The sequence below is a fragment of the Vicia villosa genome, linkage group LG1, assembly GCF_029867415.1.
Source record: "Vicia villosa cultivar HV-30 ecotype Madison, WI linkage group LG1, Vvil1.0, whole genome shotgun sequence".
In the NCBI taxonomy this organism is placed as follows: domain Eukaryota; kingdom Viridiplantae; phylum Streptophyta; class Magnoliopsida; order Fabales; family Fabaceae; genus Vicia; species Vicia villosa.
In genome coordinates, this window is record NC_081180.1 from 98001074 (window position 1) to 98023044 (window position 21971).

The following is a 21971-nucleotide window of genomic DNA, read 5'->3' on the forward strand; positions in this document are numbered from 1 at the left end:
TAATCATTAGTTAGTAGAAGATTACAAAAAAATTTGAAAAATTGAGGCCCCAATAAAGATGAGGCCCTGTGCGGCTGGTCTGCTTGCACAGCCTCTTAATCGGCCTTGTTTATACGATTTCTGTACAAGAATTTTTTAAGGGAGATCTGTACTTAGACAATTCCATATTACAAATTTGGTGCTCGTAAGTATAATTTTTATGTTACTTCTATTTATATTCATACGTTCTTGTACTTTAACATAAAAATTTGCTCTTGCAGGTACATCCATGAGTTTTGTGTTGAAAGAAATATTCTAAACAAGTACCCATTGCGGATTGCTCTTACTTGCGGTTCGCCAGGACATAATATCTTAATTTACCTACAAGACACGTTGAAAGGGGACATCAAAGATTGTTATTTGGCCCCGTTTTACCGCGAGTAAGTATATATTAATTTGTGTTTTCATTTAGAAATCAATTTTATACATATTATTAATTATTCTGAATGTTTATGCAATAAACATTGGCAACTAATTATTATATGCCCCAAAAAATACTATAGTTTTGCTTGTTGCACTCTAGACTGCCCAATATTGTGGTTAACGCTTTGAATAGGTAAGTGGTATTATTTTTAATACTCAAATTTTAACTTTAGAACTGAATAATTTTTTCTCATGTTTATTTTTAACCGACATGTGTAAAGAGATGAATGGATATAATGCAATCAAACGAAATGTACTTAGTAAAAAGCCAAACTATGTTAATCCAAAAGTAGGTATCTTGTGCTTTTTGACATTATATTATTTGTGTGTATTAGTGTAATATAAATATATGAAAATTATTTGCAGTGGTGAAAACAACTCGACGACCATTCTTATGGATACCATGTTATGAGATATATGCTTCATATTGTCTCTGGAGGCATTACAATTGGATGGATGGAGAATAAGGTATTAACTTGATTCATATATACACATATTTATATTAATTAATTTATATTATCATAGTTTAAATTTTGTTTTAATAGTTTAACAACATAATACCATACTCAAAAGAAGATATGAATGACATCTGATCACGTTGGGCCAATGTCTTCTTATCTTGTTATGAATCTCGACAATAGTTTTTCTTGATTGTTATAATATAAATTTGTATATGTATAGATGTTTTGTCATTTTTATGTGCAAATATGTAAATGTGTATATTCTGCCTTGATGTGAACAATGTAAATTTTTACATTTGATTTAAAATGATATGATATATTCCAATTCTGGTATTCGTTGGTTAATATATTTATAATGATATGATATAGACAAGTGAAAATAATACAAAATGATATAGGCTATTGAAATTGATACATGAAAAAAAAAAGAGATTTAAACCCTCGGTTATTAGTTAAATCCGAGGTAAATGAATATCTTATTACCTCAGTCTTTAAATACAGCTGAGATGTATATGGCGCACACAACAAAATTTAGAAAAAAAAGCATTTGCTAGGGATCTAACTAGTTAACTTTTAATTTATAACATCGGTTTTAAAATTACTGAGGTGTTAAGTGATAACTTTTCATGTCGCCCTTCGTTATCTCGCCTCGGTAGCCGAGGTTAAATACATTTCACAACCGAGGTTAGATGTGTTATTTGTAAAAGTTGTCATACCCAAATTATCCCCCCTAAGATTCCACATCATTTTACATCTCATATATATGTATACATCATCAACTCAAAGCAAATACCCAAAACAAGTTACCTGTTCACCAAGTCTTCAAATTAGGGTTTTGTGCATCAAGAAATTCATGCAAAGGATCAATCAATGATTTAAATGATCCTCAGTGTATCATAAAGTTCAATAAGTCTCACTCATCAACATAAAATCTCAAGATCTCATCATTTCAAGATAATCAAACCTTAAGTTCATAAGGAACACCAAAGTAGGGTTTTTATTCATTAATGTTTACAGTTGAAATTTTCATCTGAGAAGGATCCAAAACTTCAAAACATGATTCAAGGGACTCAAATACACCTTTTAAGTCCATTCATATGATCCAAATTGACCAAAAGAATCAAATCAACAAAATTTGAAAATTAGGGTTTCTTGATAAAATTTCATCTGATACACAAGGGCAAAATTGGAAAATTTTAACAAAATCAAGAATCATGAGCTATTATTTCATAAAATGTGATTTGTTGTTACATTTGATCAAGAAATCAAGATTACTTGCAAAAGGGGTTACCATGAGAAAGTTGAAAATTTCACTTAGTCCTTAAAAATCATGTTTCAGCACCTAACTTTCCAAAGTCATAACTTGTGACTCAAGCAACCAAATTTTGTGATTCAATGTTAAAATTGACGATCTTACATCAAACTACAACTTTGTTCTTGAAAATAAGTTTAAAGATGCATGGATTAAAAGATATGAATTGTTAAACTTCATGATTTCAAGTTATCCAAAGTTCTAAACACTTAGAAATTTTCGACTCGTTATGGTAACTTGAAACACCAAACTTCAAGGACATTTTTCATGATGATCCAAGTTGAATCAATGCAAACCTTAAACATGAAGGTTTAAGTATGTCATACAAGCTTTCCAAAATGTCAAAGAACATTCATTTATCTTACTTGAGCAAGAAGTTATGAATTTATGAACATGGTTTCATGCAACTAATTATCAAACATGACTTTTGTTGCATTTTCTTCAGCTGCACGATTTCCTCTTCAAATTTGGCACATGTCAAGCTTTATGATCAGCCAAAGATCAATGAGAATCTTAGTGAATCATATCAAAAGAACACCAAGTGTATGGATATTCCAATTGCATGTGAAAAAGTCATCATTACAAATGAGAACTTAATTTTAGTTTTATGTGAAATTGATGAATCACCAAGAAATATCTCCAAATTCCAAGTTGATGATTCATTCTGATCAGAAATCATCTTGCAAATTGAATGATGAAGAGCTAGAGGATTTAACCATAGCTAAGCAAGAAAAGCATCTTTGCATTGAATGGAATATTCCCATGACTTGTTCACTAAGTTACTTGGATTCCAATTTCATTTGCTCTCAAACTGAACTAAGATTATAGCCTATAAATAGAGATAATTTCTTCTTTCAAAAGGACACAAAAACAACTCCAATCCTTGTTTCCTCACAAAATCTCATTTTTCTCAAAGTTTCAAAGCTCATGGAGTGAGAATTCGAATTTATCAATTCTGAGCAATCCCTTCCAGACCATTCATTCTTACACCTCACATACATCATGTAGAAGTAATCCAAACACTCACAACACTTCTATAAGCCCAAGATCATCATCTCCATATTCAACTTGAGCTAACTGTAGCATAATGTAAAGATCAAAAGCCCTCTATTGGTATTCATTTATCATGTGTATATATCATTTAATTTGAGATTGGAAAATTAGGGTTCTTAAGGTTTTCATGAAAATTATTGATCCATAGTTAAAATAAATTCAGGGTTGATACATATTTGGAATCGTAAAAAAAATGGAGTAATTTTCATGTTTACAGTTTGTCAAATGGTTGAGTATTGATTAAAATCGAATTTCTAGAAAATCATGTTGTTGAGGAAGAAGATGAAGTTCATTTGTTTGAAAACTAAAACTTGTTTTAAAATATATTGAGTTGTTTGCGTTTTAGTTAGTGGATGTATGGCCACCTCAGTGGTAATGCACTTGCCTCTAAGTCTCTCTCCTTGTTAAGGGCGCGGGTTCGATCCCCCCTTTTGCAGTTTTTGTGTTTTTTCATGATTTAAAGCTTATTTTATTATACAATTGTTCGAATATGCCCAATGATCGACACAACATCTGGCCTGATGGCTAATGTTTTAACCTGTGTCCTTAAAGGCGTGGGTTCAACCCCTTTGACAACAAAACCTTATTTTTAATCACCATTTTTATTAGTTGCTTGATTTTTTGAACACTCCTTACTTACCTTGTATATTTTAGAAATATATTTTAAAATCACAAAAATATTGTTTATTTAATTAATTTTAAATTTAATCAAATACTAATGTTTTTATGCCTTTTAAAGGCCATTAAATAAAACGTTCTTAATGATCTTCATCAAATGACTTGTATATATTTGTGAAACAACTAGGGCTAGGGTAACCTTATCTTGAAAATGTTAATATGATCCCTTAATTGTTTACCTATGTTTTATTCAACTTTAAAAATGATAAGGATGACTTGTATATATTTGTGAAACAACTAGGGCTAGAGTAACCTTATCTTGAAAATGTTAATATGATCCCTTAGTTGTTTACCTAGGTTTTATTCAACTTTAAAAATGATTAGGATCAGGTTAATACACAAAAATCAAAATCTTAATCCAATCCCTTAGATCTTTTGATCCTAATACAATACCATTTTTTTTAAAAGAATGATTATTTGAATATTACTTTTGAAAAATGTGGTTATTTAAAAAAAAAAATCACAAATAGTAATGTTTGCAAATTTCCAACAGAACAGTGAATTTAATTCAACCTTCAAATGTGATTTACAATCAAAGGCATACATACAAAAGTAAATATGCAGATTGTGGAGATTGAACCTAACCATGATGGTAATTATCAATGAATAACCCAACTCCCCACTATTTAAGTTATATAGGATAAATTAGGAAGTGTTTTTGTTCACTAGAAGAACAACACCATTTTGTGTAATGAACATGGGAAGAACAATAGAAGGTTGTTTGATTTACTAAACAGTTTTTTAAAACTAAAAACCAAAATCATTGAACCCTTAGTGTCTTCAATGTGACTAGGCATCAAACCCAATGAGCTTTGAATCCTTAGTGTCTTTAATGTGACTAGGTATCAAACCCAATGAGCTTCTCGGTTAATTAATTTTCTGCATTTTTTTCTTCTATTAGGAAACTGTTTTTGTGGTTTGTCTTGGAGTGCAACATTTTCTTGTAATGGGTTAGAATTAAATGAGATTTAATGGAGCGTTTCACAAAAGTATCAATATTTCATGTCCTTGAAGTAAGCTAGAAAATAATTATGGAGGAAATACAAAAACAGACATTTCCCTCATTCATTACAACTTAAGTATCTCACTTAAAGGCTACTATACTTACATGATAACATGGTTACCGCAGCAATTGCAAATATTAGAATAGTTTATATTTGCAAAGAGTATCCACTTCTTTTGTATTATCCTGTACACGAGTTTACGTGAAGACCCCTTTCCAAGATATCACAGCTCCAAACAACAGCTAATGCAAATTCATTGCTTGGTCCATATTGTGATGAACATCGCATAACTAACTACACTATTTTCATTATGCTCTACAATTTCAGTGGCTTAATTTAACCAACAGAACAGTCATGAAAATTCCATAGCTGATCTGCAGAGTATAATGACACTGTCATAGTAATAAATAAAATAAATAAAAAGTTATACTATGGTCCAGTTAAATATTACTCATTATTTTAACTTACTAATATTATTGCACGTCAACTTGGAGTTGGAGGATTAATCATATTTGAAAGAAAGGAATATCATAAATCAAATGAAACAAAAATTTTATAGAATAGAATGACATAACCAGTTCACTTGTCTTTGAGGCACACATTCAAATGTCATCAGAAGCCCTTGTCTATGAAAGAAGATTCAGAGCTTCTAATGAATTCGTGATTTTTAATAATACTAAGAGAACACCAGCCTTCACAATGTTCTTTGTTTTGTGAAGCTTCTCTAATGCTTCACGCCACCTATTTTAGTATAGTAACTCAGAACATCCAGAGCTTTCCTAAAAGATTCAGTGCTCAATTTGTCATAATGGCATACATCTTCATACCCATTGCACCCTTTTAAAACATAATATTGCGTTGATGTTTTGTTTCTGCATGAATAAAAAAGAAGATCAATGCAAAGTGATTGTAGTTCAACCATCAACATTACTGGTAAAAAACTCAATAAATGTTTCTATGTCGCCTTTTGTATACCAAGAAAAAAAAAAGATACGAAGTTAAATAAATCTATTTTAATTAAAAGTCATGTAAGTAAAACTTAAAAGGTTTCACAAATGTGACTTACCATCATAGGGATACAAGACTCTCACTACAGATATGCAGATTGCGTCGAAAATTGAAGACACTTTTTATAAAATAATCCCATGAATAGTCCAACTCACCACTATTTAAGTTAAATAGGATAAAGTGGGAATTATATTTGTTCACTAGAAGAACAACACAATTTTCTGATATGAACAGAGGAATAAGAAAACATAGTGGTTTGTTAAACTTGTCAAGAGGGATGGTTATGAATTTAGTCCATGAATCAAAAACTCCATACTCTTTCATCAACCACGCAACCCAATGAGTTTGGTTAGTCTCATAACACACACCAAGGCAATTATTCAAAACATATAGAGTATCTCCATATACTTTGTCAGCATCATCTTGAGGCACCAATATTTCCTTGTAAGTCTCCTTCTCGAGATCAAAGGAAAGTATCATACTTTGATTAGAACCTGCACCTCTTTTTTTAACAATCCAATTAAGAGTGCCGCTCACAAATTTCCCTGACGGCCTAATGGGTGTAAGGTGGAAATTCTGAATGGTTTTCCATGAATCATCACCAAAGGTATAAACTTTGGTTAAAGTTTGAGTTGGATCATTCATATTTCGCACAACAAGTAGTACTTTGTACTTGTCATTAACTTGATCATAACCAAAGCCATATTGGTTAGAAATCCAATCAAGTGAAGCAGCACTTGGCGACTTTTTGGATTTGAACATGATAGAAGGGTTGTGCAGTTTGAAACAATGTCGAGATTGACCATACAAACATAACAAACCATTGCATGAACCTATAATCCAATATTTCATCGTCCCGCTGGAGCTAACAGGAGGTAATAGGTTTTGGAACAATGGCTTCAAAGGGTAAGATAAGAGTTGGCGGGGATCAGTCATGAAAGAAAAGAACAGTCGTTGGTGGGTTAAGCTTGGTTTGGCGTTCGAGATTAGTAGATGTCGCTTAATAAATTGAGGATTTGAAATTAGGGTTTTCCAGAATTTACAAATGCATTTGAATTGAAGGAGGGATTTTACCGGAAGTCTGAGGAGGATCTCGATGATGAGTTCTTCCGGAAGATGGGAACATGATTCACCGCCGTTGGGAGAAAGAGGTTGAGTGAAAACGGGAAGAACGGTATCGTTTTCATGTTGGTGGCGATACATTCTCAAGCTACCGGTCACAACAAGATACAATTGTTCATAACTTGAGTTTTGGTTTTAATTAGGACTTGGCTTTTTGAAAACCTATTCCATTAGGAATAAATTACCAAATTAATCTTTAAGGCTATGTTTGGATAAAATAAAAAGAACAGAGCGGAATGGAATGGAACGGAGCGGGATAGAGAGCGGAATGGAACGGAGCGGAGCGGAGCAGAATGGAATAAATACGTCTTTCCATTGTTTGGGAACTTCACGATGAAATGGAGTGATTTTTTCATCCCGTCTAAATCGGAGGGTACAAAAAATTGTGGAAAGTGATGGAATGGGATGGAATGCATTCCATCTGATATCACTCTATTCCATCCGTTTTTAATCAATCCAAATGATGGAACATAAACTTATTCCATTCCATTCCACTCCACTCCATCATATTCCATCAATCCAAACATACCCTAAGAAATATCCAATCTTTTTTTAGAGAATTTCTTTATTGACCCCTAGTCTTTTTGGTCACACGCGCTGAAAATCCTAAAATACCCCTATATTTCGGAAATGCATTTTTGAAATCACTTTTTTTAAATAAAAGTTGATTTCAGAATTGCACTTTTTTTCTTTAGAGAGGGGGTGTTTTCGGAAATGCATATCCGAAATATTATAATTTTAGGTCTTGGAATGTTTCGAATATGTATTTCCGAAAAAATTCAATAATTATTAAAAAATTAAAATTAAGTTGAATCAATATAATTAATAATATAATTAATTGTATTAATTAAAATATATTATTAAATATATATCATTATAATCAAGATGTAATAATAATATTAACTTAATAAATATTTAAATTAACATTTTATTTTTATAAAAAAAATTATTATTAATAATAATAATAAAGATATTTATTTTCTATTTTTCTTATGATAAATCATTTTATAAATTAATTTTCAAAAACAATTTTATAGTTATAAAAATTTATTTTATAAACAAAATTTTTTAAACAATTTTAAAGTTAAAAATTATTTTACTAACTTATATAAATTAAAAACATTCTAATTTCATAAGTAAATTTTGAATTATATAAAATTAAATATAAAATTTATTTACTAAATAAAATTAAGACAAAATCTTCTTTTAATTTTTTTAACTAAATGAAAAATGATTTTTTATCATAATTAATTATGAAAAATATTTTTTTTATCATTATTATTATTATTATTATTATTATTATTATTATTATCCGTATTCTTACTTGATCTATTTCATTATTATCAACCGTAGAAACATGATTTGGAATTATTTATAACTACATTTTAATAATTAGAATTATTTTAACTTTTTATAATTGAAATTATCTTTAAATTTTAAAATATGAATTAGAATAGAAATATATAATTATTATTTATAACTTATAAATTATATCAAATTTATGATATGTGAATTAATTAATATCCTAAAATTTTTAATTTTTGGAATTTTTTCGGATATGCATATCCGGAAAAAAAAATTTTGAGGTTTTTTCGGAGATGCATCTCCAAATTAATTAAAATTTTAATTTTTGCGATTTTTTTCGGAGATGCATCTCTGAAATCTGGTAAAAAAATTTACTTCGGAGATGCATCTCCGAAGCAGGGGCAAGTTAGGAATTTCGCTGGGTCACCTCCATAGGGGTCAATAAAGAAATTCTCATCTTTTAAGCCAAACTGATTTGTTTTTTTTTAATTTTAAAATTCAATAAATCTACTAACTTATTGAATCAAATTATTAATAAATTAATATATGACTTTTATTTTAAAAAGCGTCCAGACTCTCGTGTTTGTCTATCTATTTTTTTTTACTACGTTAACGCGTGTATTTCTTTTATAATTTTTTGTCTACGATATTAAAATTGTATTTTGAGATAATTATTATAATTAAATAAAATTAAGATGAAAATAAATACATGTTATCTAAAGATGTTAGTAGTATTAATTATATTTTGAAATTTGTAAACAAAGATGTTCTAAGCCATTTTCAAGAACCTAGATGCTAATAATATTAAGATTAAATTACAGTTTTAGTCCCCCTATTTTGTCTGATTCACGAATTTAGCCCCTCTATTTTAAATTCAAACAATTTTGGTCCCCAATTTTATATTTAAACAGTTTTAGTCCCCCTCTCATATTTTTTCAAAGAAAATCGATGAGATTTTTTATTTTTTAATTTATATTTTTATCTACGAAATTCAATAATAAGTTTATATACAATGATTTGTCATATTTTACAAGTAATTTGTCATTTAAAAAGTGAAAATATCGTTAATTTTATGTGAAAAAGTTTGGAAGGGGGACCAAAATTGTTTAAATCTAAAATAGGGGACCAAAACTGTTTAAATTTAAAATAGGGGGATCAATTTTGTGAATCCGAGAAAATAGAGGAACCAAAACTGTAATTAAGCCTAATATTAATTATATTTTGAAATATTGTAAACAAATATGTTCTAAGTCATATTAAAGAATCGAAAAATACAAAGTATTTTTTTCGGTCTTTTTTATAAGAGACACTTTACATTTCTAGATTTATTAAATAAATAATATATCTGATCTACATTACATACCAAATACATTCATTATTCAATAAATCTATAAATATGAAGTGTCTCTTATAAAAGGGACTAGAGGGAGTACTATTTATATCATGTCATCAATGACGTTCTTTAAAAGGAAGGTCGGACATGAATATCCTTATATGAAGAATTCTATTTTTTTCTACAATTTTTTTACCGTAGTAATGCAAAAATATAAGACTTAAAGAAAAGTATATAGGGGTGGAAATATGTTGGGCTAAGTTAGACTTTGCCAAATTTGAGTCTGCCCTGCAAAAAAATATATATGCAAGCCTAAGTCTAACCTGTAGCCTGTCATATGCTTATTTTTAGGCCTAAGTCTGGCCTTTTCAAGGGTCTGATTGACTTGTTAGCCTACGTAAAAGCCTATTTCATTTGAACATATGTAGATAAGAAATTCAATTAATGTTTATATAAACTAAAAATCTAAAAGATTGATGATTCTAAAAGTTTGTTTGCATTGTTTGATTTGATCTTATTTACTAGCATAAGTTTTGTGAGATTAATTGTTTAGGAAACTTATTGTTCTGGATTAGCTCTATTGTTCCAATTGGCCCGATCCACTCCTTGGCATAAATCGGTCCAATAAGCATTGGCTCAACCCACAATAGCCGATAGGAAAGACATCTCCCCCTCGATCGAGCACGACTGAAGATTAGCCGAGCACGCTGGGACCTTGTCCCCAGCGATGGCTAGTATCCCGGACACGACTAGTCAAGACCTAGTCAACAGTCCCCTGTATTCTGGGATGGAAATCACGCATAGGCCCACAAAGATAGGAGATGCACTCCACTCCAACGAGAATGCTATAAATAGCCATCTACCTCTAGAGGGCAAGGTAATCCAAACTTTGCCATAAATCTCATACTTTCTATTGTACCTTGTTGTTCTCTTACTTACTTTGACATTATAGTACCTTGCAGGTACAACCCCCTTTTTCTCAACCATCACCGAAGATCAAGCCTACCGTTGTTGGCCACCTGTTCTGTACATAGCGAACAGTAGCGCCGTCTGAGGGAAAACTTGCTTCCCCATTTCTCTTTCTTGCACTTTCTTGACCGCTTCTTGCGCTATCAAGAACTCAGAAACTAAAGCTATCACCTCTCATCTTTCATGGCCGGCAACAACGAAGACCTCTCCACTCTAGACGCTGCACATATGTGAAAGAACGATGTTGAGCTCATCGTACCTCCCAACAACAATGTTTCTCAGCTTCGTGATGGACATGCAGCTTCTCCTTCTTTGGAGGATGCCCGTAACAATACCAACTTCCACTACGGGGATACCAGCGACAAAGTTCATCAAGAGGCTATTCTTGATAGCACTTTTCTGGTTGCCGAGCCAGCTCAGGTTGACCCCACCATGGCGGCCATCTTCTCCGTCCTGAATCAGACCAACGCCTTGATCCGACAGCAGAACGACCGAATTGGGGCACTAGAGCAGAAACACAGTGCCAAGACCCCTCCTTGCAAACATTCATGTTATGAGCAGGATACCTTTGCAGCCAAGAAACGTCACCATTCTCCTCCGCGAAGATACCATCCTTCCTGTATTGCCAAAAATAGCAAGGAAGATCACCGCTCTCGCCAACGCTCACCATCCTCGCGGCCAAAGAGACAGTCACAATCACCTTCTCCGAAGCCTGCGGTTCATCGTTGACATCATAGGCGAAGTTACAACCGTTCGTCGTCCCCCTTCCACAGCGCCGAAGAGGAAGAATGCCGAGGCCCCCTGTCTCGGGCTATCTTAGAAACTCATTTGACCGTTGGGTTAGAAAAACCTCGAATTCGCCAAGGCCGTGGGCATAGAGACGCCCACACGGTTCGGAATTCACGGCACAAGGAAAATTCCAAGAGTGCCCGACAGGAGGAAGGCTCTCGCCGAGGAGCCGATAAAAAGAAAGAAGACAAGAACATAGCCCATGGGAGTCATTTCCATCCACGATGGTCATGTCTAGAGGGGATTTCAACAAATAAAATTTTATAAATATTTAATTTTTCTTTAATCACAAATAAAGTATTACTTGTGAATGGTTGTGATACAAATGATAATGTAAATTAATTATCTATAGCTATAAATCAATTATCTAACTAAGAACGAAAGATGCCAAGCTTACCATAAACTACCCTTTCTCTCGTCACCATAAACTATCATAAACAACCCCGTTTTGTCTTTATTCATGTTCATGTTCATGTTCATATTCTGTTTTGTCTTGTTTTTACTATTAAAATTCTTTTTCAGACACAAAAATTATGAAGATAGTACACGTGCAAAGGTTGTGCTTTGTAATAGCTTTTGTTAACTTCTTTTATGAGTATTTGATACGCCAATATCCATTCTTATCATTTTGTGTGTACTATTTCTATTGATACATGTTGTAACGCCCCCGATTTTGGTTCAAAATATTACTTTAAATTTCCATTTACTTTTAAAAATGTGACTATTCTTTTTTTATTTTACAAAGCAATCATCCATGATAAATTTTAAAACCATAATTAGATGCAAATGATTAAAATAAGTTGTTTAAGACGTTATAAATCTTCATCTCTAAAATTTTGATGATAAAATAAATCTTTATTTTACAAGGATATGCTTCTAAGTCAATCCGCCACAAAGGCAATCCGCCCGTAAGGCAAACAATTCATATGCCATAAAATGATGATGCAAATGGAAATTTGACCACTTAGGAAAATCCCCCTACTTAGACAATCATACAACCATATTGTATCACATCATGCAACACATCATCTAAAAATTTATTTCACATAATCACTCATCTTCAAACATAACCGGTTCACATCACAACCACACATGATAATAACAATCACGCACTAAATAAAGATTCAGCCGCATCACATAATCATACCCAAAAATCACTATGCCAAAATTGATATCTTGTGTCGCTAATTTAATAGAACTTTTAAAAAAAGTGCTATTAAAAAGGAAAAAACACATTTATAATAGCACTTTATGTTCGGGCGCTATTATAAAATACAGACAATGTGATTTTGATAGCACTTTAGGGAAAAACGCTATTGTTAAACTTCAGTAAGATAGCGATTTTCTCAAAATGCTATTAATATTGTACATTAAGATAACACTTTCGGAAAAATGCTATTAGTTTTATTCACTAAGATAGCACTTTTGTGAAACGCTAATATTAAACTATCCTATATTAGGGTTTATACGAAAAGTGCTATTGTTTTTATAATATGTATTAATAAAATTAAACAAAGAAAACATGTTTCTATGTTAGCGTCTTGAAGAAATCGCTATTGTTTATATAATATTTAATTAATAAAATAGTAAATAAAATAAAAGAAAACCAAAACACGTTTTTTGGCGGATACGTTTCATTTGGGCGCACAATTTTGACCATTCACAGTTTTGGCGCAGAATCTTCTTCATCCCAAAAACTGTTTGATTCTTCTTCATCTTAGTCGTCATGTTCCGGTAACCCCACCATCAATTCACCACCTTCAGCCATCGATACACCACCTTCTTCATCTGTGTCGTCGATTCACCACCTTCTTCATATGTGTCATTGATTCTCCCTTGCCAGACATCGATTCTTCCTCGTCAGCCATCAATTCTCCACCAGAAATAAAGAACGAATCCAACAGCGCACTCTTCTCCATTCGTCGGCCCAGAATTCACAAACCGGAGTTGAAGTGTTCGTCAGAATCTTCAAAGGTAGGTATACAAATTCTTCTTTATTTTGAGGTTTTTTCACTTGCTTATTTTTTCTATTTGAATCATAAGGTTAGAAACATAGGGATTTTGGATTAAGATTTCTTCGATCCGTGCCCGCGACTGCAGTAACAGCGTGTTTCGTTTGCGTCGGTGTCGGTAATATCGGTTCTCTGCTCCATTTTGCTTCTTATTTTTGCTTTACACCTTTTGATTTTTATTTTGTATTTGGTTGGATTTGATGGTTATGAGTGATAGAATTTGTGTTTTGTGAAAATTTGGAAGGTTAGAGTGATATTGTTGTTATTGTTAGAACTTTAAAATACTGGATAATACACAAGTTATTTAAATTATTAGATATCATAATATTGAGTTCACTTTATTCATTAAAATAACTCATGATTGACTTATAATAAATAATTGCTTCTGAGTTACTTAGAAATGGGCAAAATTTGTCGCAATCATAGTATGCTCATCAATAACTCATGTTATATTGCAGCTTTACTATATATGTTAACGTTTTATCACCCATTATGTAGCAGTCTAAATAAGATGAGTGATTTAGGATGGCAATCTTTTCACACATTGTTTAACAACAATTACAGCATATCATTCATGAATATGATTGAAGATTCACCTTATATATATATATATATATATATATATATATATATATGTGTGTGTGTGTGTGTGTGTGTGTGTGTACCTTTTTTTAAATACCTTTCTTAATTGATGTCCGCGGCTGCACAATTAGACTTTGCCAGCAACTTTGATTTGATTTCCATTTTAGCAAGGGGTGCAATGTGCATCATGCCATGAAGTGTGATAATGAGAGATTTTTTAGCTTCATTTATTTTATCTTTGTTAAACTTATTCTTTTGCTTAATAATTCTAATTTACAGAGCTTAACTGTTTCCAAATTTTAGTTAGTTAAACTTAAAGTTAAATTTCTAAGATCTTAATTGTATGCAACAGACATAAGCTTGACATAATTCTATTCGGTTAGACTCATTTTGATAAAAACCATAATTTATTGCAAGTGGTTGAGCTTACTACTCTTGTTATAGGAGAGAAAACATAACTAAACCAGAAATTTAAGAACACCTAAACCAGAGCAGAATTGCTTCTAAACTAGAGAAAATTTCCCTCCTTATCGTCTGTGACAATTTTTTTGAATGCATTACACATTACCCTTCCCTGTCTTTTGTAAAAGAAAATTCCCTAAATTCAAGGAATATCCCAACAAATATTATTCCCACAGCTTCTACAATCTTCTAGAAGTTGTGCTTATGTGGATTGAATTCAATGATTGAGTCATCACACCTGTGGGAACTCAATATTCTATCATATTCAAAAAATGATGAGACTTGCATGAGTTTGCATATATAATAATAATAATGTATTGGAAATAAAGGCTATATAGAATGTGGAGGGAGAAATGGGAGAAGATATTGGAGGGGGTGATGGAGAGGTTGTTGTGGAAGGTGCAGGAGAGTGTCCAAAGGAGTAAGAGGAGCGAGAGAGTATGAATAAGCAAGAGCTTGAGAAGGTGTCCGAGAAGTGTACCCACGATGTGCTTGAGGTATTAGTTGTATGTTGTTGTTATTATTGTTTGCGTATTTTAATTTTGTATTGTATTTATGTTGTTTTTATGATGCAGAAATTGAATTTGTTGGGTTTACTGTGCCACACAAATTCAAGTCAGTTGAAATGCACAAGAATGTAGTTGAGAAAGTTATGTGTGGTACAAGCGTGAAAGAAATATTTTCTGAAAACTAGGGCAGTATTGAACCTAAACCAACAAAACAAGATAGCGTTAAGAGACGAGAAATGATGATTGAGAGTATTGAAAACCCATGCTTGGGTATTAAATTAAGTCAAGATCGAGATTAGTTATTCGTACTTTATACGCAGGGCCGTCTCAAGATGATTGGAGGCCCTGTTCTAATGTTAAAGTCAGGACTTAATAAAAAAACACAAAAATTGAAAGAAATTTTTTTTTGTTTAAATTATATAAACAAAAACTTATAAATACCATCAATAACATAAAAAATATATAATCTTATGAATGACCTAAAAAATACAAGTTTAAGCTAATTTATTCTTTTAACCATTTAAAAAAAATATTATTCTAACTAATCAAATTGATCAAGTAAGTGAAAAGTGCTAGAAACATAATAAATATATTTTTTTTAATTATATGATAATTAGATTTTAGTGCTAGAAACATAATAAATATTATTTTTTAATTATATGATAATTAGATTTTAATTAGGTCAAAATATCATTAAATTTTTAAATCCTTTTACAATTTTAGATTAATCAAATGGTGTGTAAAATTTTGTATACTCATTATATGAATCATATGAGAATTAAAAAGAGTTGTTAATATTTAAAAAAAAAGATAATTTGTTAATTCAATTAGTAATAATAAATATAAGAATAGTGTATATTATTTTTCTAAAATTGTTTTTTTAACTATTAGTCACACAATTTTATTATTTTATCCTTTGTAATGCTCACACCAATTTTCAAAATAGAGATGATAAATTTATAATTCTTATATATAAAATTATTAAAAACATTTTATAAAAAATAATGAGTATCATAAACAATTTAAAAAAAATTTAACATACATAAAATAATAAATGAAAATTTAAAAATATCTTAGGTTTAGAGGAGTGAGTAGAGTAACTATCAAGTTAATTTTAGACTTTAGAATTGTTATGTATATAAAAAATATATTTAAAGTAGTGCTAATAGCATTTGCTCATTTGCCTAAAATATAAGTAATAATGTAAAAATCCATTAATAACAAAAATAAAATAAAAGTAGTAACGTTATCCTATCATAATAAATTTAGTAGCCTCTATTTAATGATTGAAAGGATATCATTCTAATAATATTACTATAATCATTAGTTAGTAGAAGATTACAAAAAAATTTGAAAAATTGAGGCCCCAATAAAGATGAGGCCCTGTGCGGCTGGTCTGCTTGCACAGCCTCTTAATCGGCCTTGTTTATACGATTTCTGTACAAGAATTTTTTAAGGGAGATATGTACTTAGACAATTCCATATTACAAATTTGGTGCTCGTAAGTATAATTTTTATGTTACTTCTATTTATATTCATACGTTCTTGTACTTTAACATAAAAATTTGCTCTTGCAGGTACATCCATGAGTTTTGTGTTGAAAGAAATATTCTAAACAAGTACCCATTGCGGATTGCTCTTACTTGCGGTTCGCCAGGACATAATATCTTAATTTACCTACAAGACACGTTGAAAGGGGACATCAAAGATTGTTATTTGGCCCCGTTTTACCGCGAGTAAGTATATATTAATTTGTGTTTTCATTTAGAAATCAATTTTATACATATTATTAATTATTCTGAATGTTTATGCAATAAACATTGGCAACTAATTATTATATGCCCCAAAAAATACTATAGTTTTGCTTGTTGCACTCTAGACTGCCCAATATTGTGGTTAACGCTTTGAATAGGTAAGTGGTATTATTTTTAATACTCAAATTTTAACTTTAGAACTGAATAATTTTTTCTCATGTTTATTTTTAACCGACATGTGTAAAGAGATGAATGGATATAATGCAATCAAACGAAATGTACTTAGTAAAAAGCCAAACTATGTTAACCCAAAAGTAGGTATCTTGTGCTTTTTGACATTATATTATTTGTGTGTATTAGTGTAATATAAATATATGAAAATTATTTGCAGTGGTGAAAACAACTCGACGACCATTCTTATGGATACCATGTTATGAGATATATGCTTCATATTGTCTCTGGAGGCATTACAATTGGATGGATGGAGAATAAGGTATTAACTTGATTCATATATACACATATTTATATTAATTAATTTATATTATCATAGTTTAAATTTTGTTTTAATAGTTTAACAACATAATACCATACTCAAAAGAAGATATGAATGACATCTGATCACGTTGGGCCAATGTCTTCTTATCTTGTTATGAATCTCGACAATAGTTTTTCTTGATTGTTATAATATAAATTTGTATATGTATAGATGTTTTGTCATTTTTATGTGCAAATATGTAAATGTGTATATTCTGCCTTGATGTGAACAATGTAAATTTTTACATTTGATTTAAAATGATATGATATATTCCAATTCTGGTATTCGTTGGTTAATATATTTATAATGATATGATATAGACAAGTGAAAATAATACAAAATGATATAGGCTATTGAAATTGATACATGAAAAAAAAAAGAGATTTAAACCCTCGGTTATTAGTTAAATCCGAGGTAAATGAATATCTTATTACCTCAGTCTTTAAATACAGCTGAGATGTATATGGCGCACACAACAAAATTTAGAAAAAAAAAAGCATTTGCTAGGGATCTAACTAGTTAACTTTTAATTTATAACATCGGTTTTAAAATTACTGAGGTGTTAAGTGATAACTTTTCATGTCGCCCTTCGTTATCTCGCCTCGGTAGCCGAGGTTAAATACATTTCACAACCGAGGTTAGATGTGTTATTTGTAAAAGTTGTCATACCCAAATTATCCCCCCTAAGATTCCACATCATTTTACATCTCATATATATGTATACATCATCAACTCAAAGCAAATACCCAAAACAAGTTACCTGTTCACCAAGTCTTCAAATTAGGGTTTTGTGCATCAAGAAATTCATGCAAAGGATCAATCAATGATTTAAATGATCCTCAGTGTATCATAAAGTTCAATAAGTCTCACTCATCCACATAAAATCTCAAGATCTCATCATTTCAAGATAATCAAACCTTAAGTTCATAAGGAACACCAAAGTAGGGTTTTTATTCATTAATGTTTACAGTTGAAATTTTCATCTGAGAAGGATCCAAAACTTCAAAACATGATTCAAGGGACTCAAATACACCTTTTAAGTCCATTCATATGATCCAAATTGACCAAAAGAATCAAATCAACAAAATTTGAAAATTAGGGTTTCTTGATAAAATTTCATCTGATACACAAGGGCAAAATTGGAAAATTTTAACAAAATCAAGAATCATGAGCTATTATTTCATAAAATGTGATTTGTTGTTACATTTGATCAAGAAATCAAGATTACTTGCAAAAGGGGTTACCATGAGAAAGTTGAAAATTTCACTTAGTCCTTAAAAATCATGTTTCAGCACCTAACTTTCCAAAGTCATAACTTGTGACTCAAGCAACCAAAATTTTGTGATTCAATGTTAAAATTGACGATCTTACATCAAACTACAGCTTTGTTCTTGAAAATAAGTTTAAAGATGCATGGATTAAAAGATATGAATTGTTAAACTTCATGATTTCAAGTTATCCAAAGTTCTAAACACTTAGAAATTTTTGACTCGTTATGGTAACTTGAAACACCAAACTTCAAGGACATTTTTCATGATGATCCAAGTTGAATCAATGCAAACCTTAAACATGAAGGTTTAAGTATGTCATACAAGCTTTCCAAAATGTCAAAGAACATTCATTTATCTTACTTGAGCAAGAAGTTATGAATTTATGAACATGGTTTCATGCAACTAATTATCAAACATGACTTTTGTTGCATTTTCTTCAGCTGCACGATTTCCTCTTCAAATTTGGCACATGTCAAGCTTTATGATCAGCCAAAGATCAATGAGAATCTTAGTGAATCATATCAAAAGAACACCAAGTGTATGGATATTCCAATTGCATGTGAAAAAGTCATCATTACAAATGAGAACTTAATTTTAGTTTTATGTGAAATTGATGAATCACCAAGAAATATCTCCAAATTCCAAGTTGATGATTCATTCTGATCAGAAATCATCTTGCAAATTGAATGATGAAGAGCTAGAGGATTTAACCATAGCTAAGCAAGAAAAGCATCTTTGCATTGAATGGAATATTCCCATGACTTGTTCACTAAGTTTCTTGGATTCCAATTTCATTTGCTCTCAAACTGAACTAAGATTATAGCCTATAAATAGAGATAATTTCTTCTTTCAAAAGGACACAAAAACAACTCCAATCCTTGTTTCCTCACAAAATCTCATTTTTCTCAAAGTTTCAAAGCTCATGGAGTGAGAATTCGAATTTATCAATTCTGAGCAATCCCTTCCAGACCATTCATTCTCACACCTCACATACATCATGTAGAAGTAATCCAAACACTCACAACACTTCTATAAGCCCAAGATCATCATCTCCATATTCAACTTGAGCTAACTGTAGCTGAGGTTTGGTAGAGAGTTCTAAAAGGTTTCAAACCAATGCCAATGGTGCAACACCTTCCATAAGGTCCCAGGAAGCTATTAGGATCATCAAATTCACTATGTAACACCTCCACTAGATAATTCGATTTCCTACTTTGAATCTAAGTCACTCTTTTCCAAACTCTATAATCCATACATCACAAATGAAAACTTGAGTTACCATTAAGTTTCTGCACCTATAAGGATCATCTACCCTCAATCAATTGAACAAAATCGTGCACACTCAGGATTTCATGTTGAAGAATCCATTTTAGGGTTCTTGAGGTTCATATGATTAATCTTGCTCCACACTGTAAATAAATAAAATTGAGTAATACCATTCAACTCCTTGTTAAAAATCGAGCAACTTTCGTGTTTACAACATCTCAAAAGGTTGAGAAACAAGGAAGTTAGGAATTTGAATAATTGAATGATGAAGATGATGATGAACATGGTGGTGGTGCGAAGGATTCAAATTCTGGGGAGAGAGTTTAATATTTTTATTTATTGAAGCGAAATAACCAATGAATGTATCATTATCCTAGTGGTTTAACATCGTGCCTTAAGTACTCTCTCATGTCCAAGATCTGGGGTTCGAATCCCCTCACCCCAGACCTTTTGGGTTTTATTTTTTAAACATTTCAAACACTTGTTTTTAAATATAATCAAATAAACCCATGTTTTAACAAAGCCAACGTGTAGCTCAGCTGGTAAACCTTTTCACTAGTGACCCCAAGGGCGTGGGTTCAAACCTTTGGAGGCACATCCCCTTATTTTTATCACTGTTTCTTTAAAAAAGGTTTACAACTTCACACAATTATTTCACCTAGCAAAATTATTCATTTTGAGCTGATTTTTTGCACACTTTTCATTTATCACATATATTTTATGAATATACAAAAAAATCAGAAAAATAATATTTATTTGATGTATTTTTATTAAGGTGAAAAGTAGTACTTTGTAAGTGTTTTAACACTTGTAAATACTTTCCTTTGTTTTTTTCCTTAACCTAATCAATCTTAAACATTCATGTAAATAAAATACCATGTTCTAAGTCTTGATTAATGTACATAACATGTTTACCTTGACTTATTTGTTTTTATACCTTGATTAAATAAAATTTTTAATACCGTTGACTAACCAGACAATTAGGGTTTTCTTAAATCAAACTCTTCAAATATTTTAAGTCAATCATATTCAATTTTCAAATCAATTTTGGCCCTCTAATAGAGTGTAAGTCTCAACCCCTTTTTCTTTTATTCTTTTACAGACGTATTCAACTTTCGATTTTGCGATTCGATCTCAATAATACTCGGGCCTTTCCCTTGAGTTGTAAGCCCCGTCTTTTCTAATTTATCCCTGATTAAATATTGTTCACATGAGTTTACTTTATACTTGTTATATTTGTTATACACTTGACATATATATATATATATATATATATATATATATATATATATATATATATATATATATATATATATATATATATATATATATATATATATATATATATATATATATATATATATATATATATATAGGGCATATCTAGTGAGAATGAGTAAGTTATATGAGAATGTGAGAATGAATCTAAACCATTAGATTTTAAAATAAATGGTGGAGATTATATGCCATTCTTTTTTCTCTCTCCTTCATCATTTATTTTAATAATGGAGGAGAGAGGAAAAAAGAATGACACATAACCTCCACCATTTATTTTATAATCTAATAGTTCAGATTCATTCTCATATTCTCATATAACTTACCCATAGACTTCTCTTGGGCTCAGAATGCAAGGGCCCACAGACTTCTTAAAAGTTCCCCAACCTCCTCTTGGACTTAGTACAAGGACCCTCAGACATCCTAAAAGCATAGGGCAGGTCTTAGTCACCTTTATCCAGTCTTTGTGAGGATCAAAACCCTCAGCATATACAATCAGAAACATTTAAGTATTTAGGACTCTCTCCTAATCCCCAACATTGGGTCAATTTCTTAGGAATAAGATGCACATAAATTTATCCTCAGCTAAGTCAGCCTCAATCTCGGGCTTCGTACGAGACATAAATATAATTCCTCATCAGGTTGAGCCTCAAATTCTAGGTTTCATACAAAAATCAATCCCATATAACTCACACCTAGAAGGATCTCTACTAGATTTAGCCTCAATCTTGGGGTTTGTACAGGACATTCAAACTCAAAATCTTCCCTAGAGATGAGACATGAGTCATCTCTATGGAAGAGATGTCTCT

The 21971-nt window shown here is 31.1% G+C and overlaps 1 protein-coding gene across 1 annotated transcript; it reads right to left on the bottom strand.

The window, feature by feature from the left end:
* Positions 1 to 6038: 6038 nt before the first annotated feature.
* On the bottom strand, positions 6039 to 6740 carry LOC131649920 (F-box protein CPR1-like). The gene has a single exon (XM_058919661.1). The coding sequence runs from the start codon at positions 6738 to 6740 to the stop codon at positions 6039 to 6041; it is 702 nt and encodes a 233-aa protein (XP_058775644.1).
* Between the last annotated feature and the right edge of the window lie 15231 nt (positions 6741 to 21971).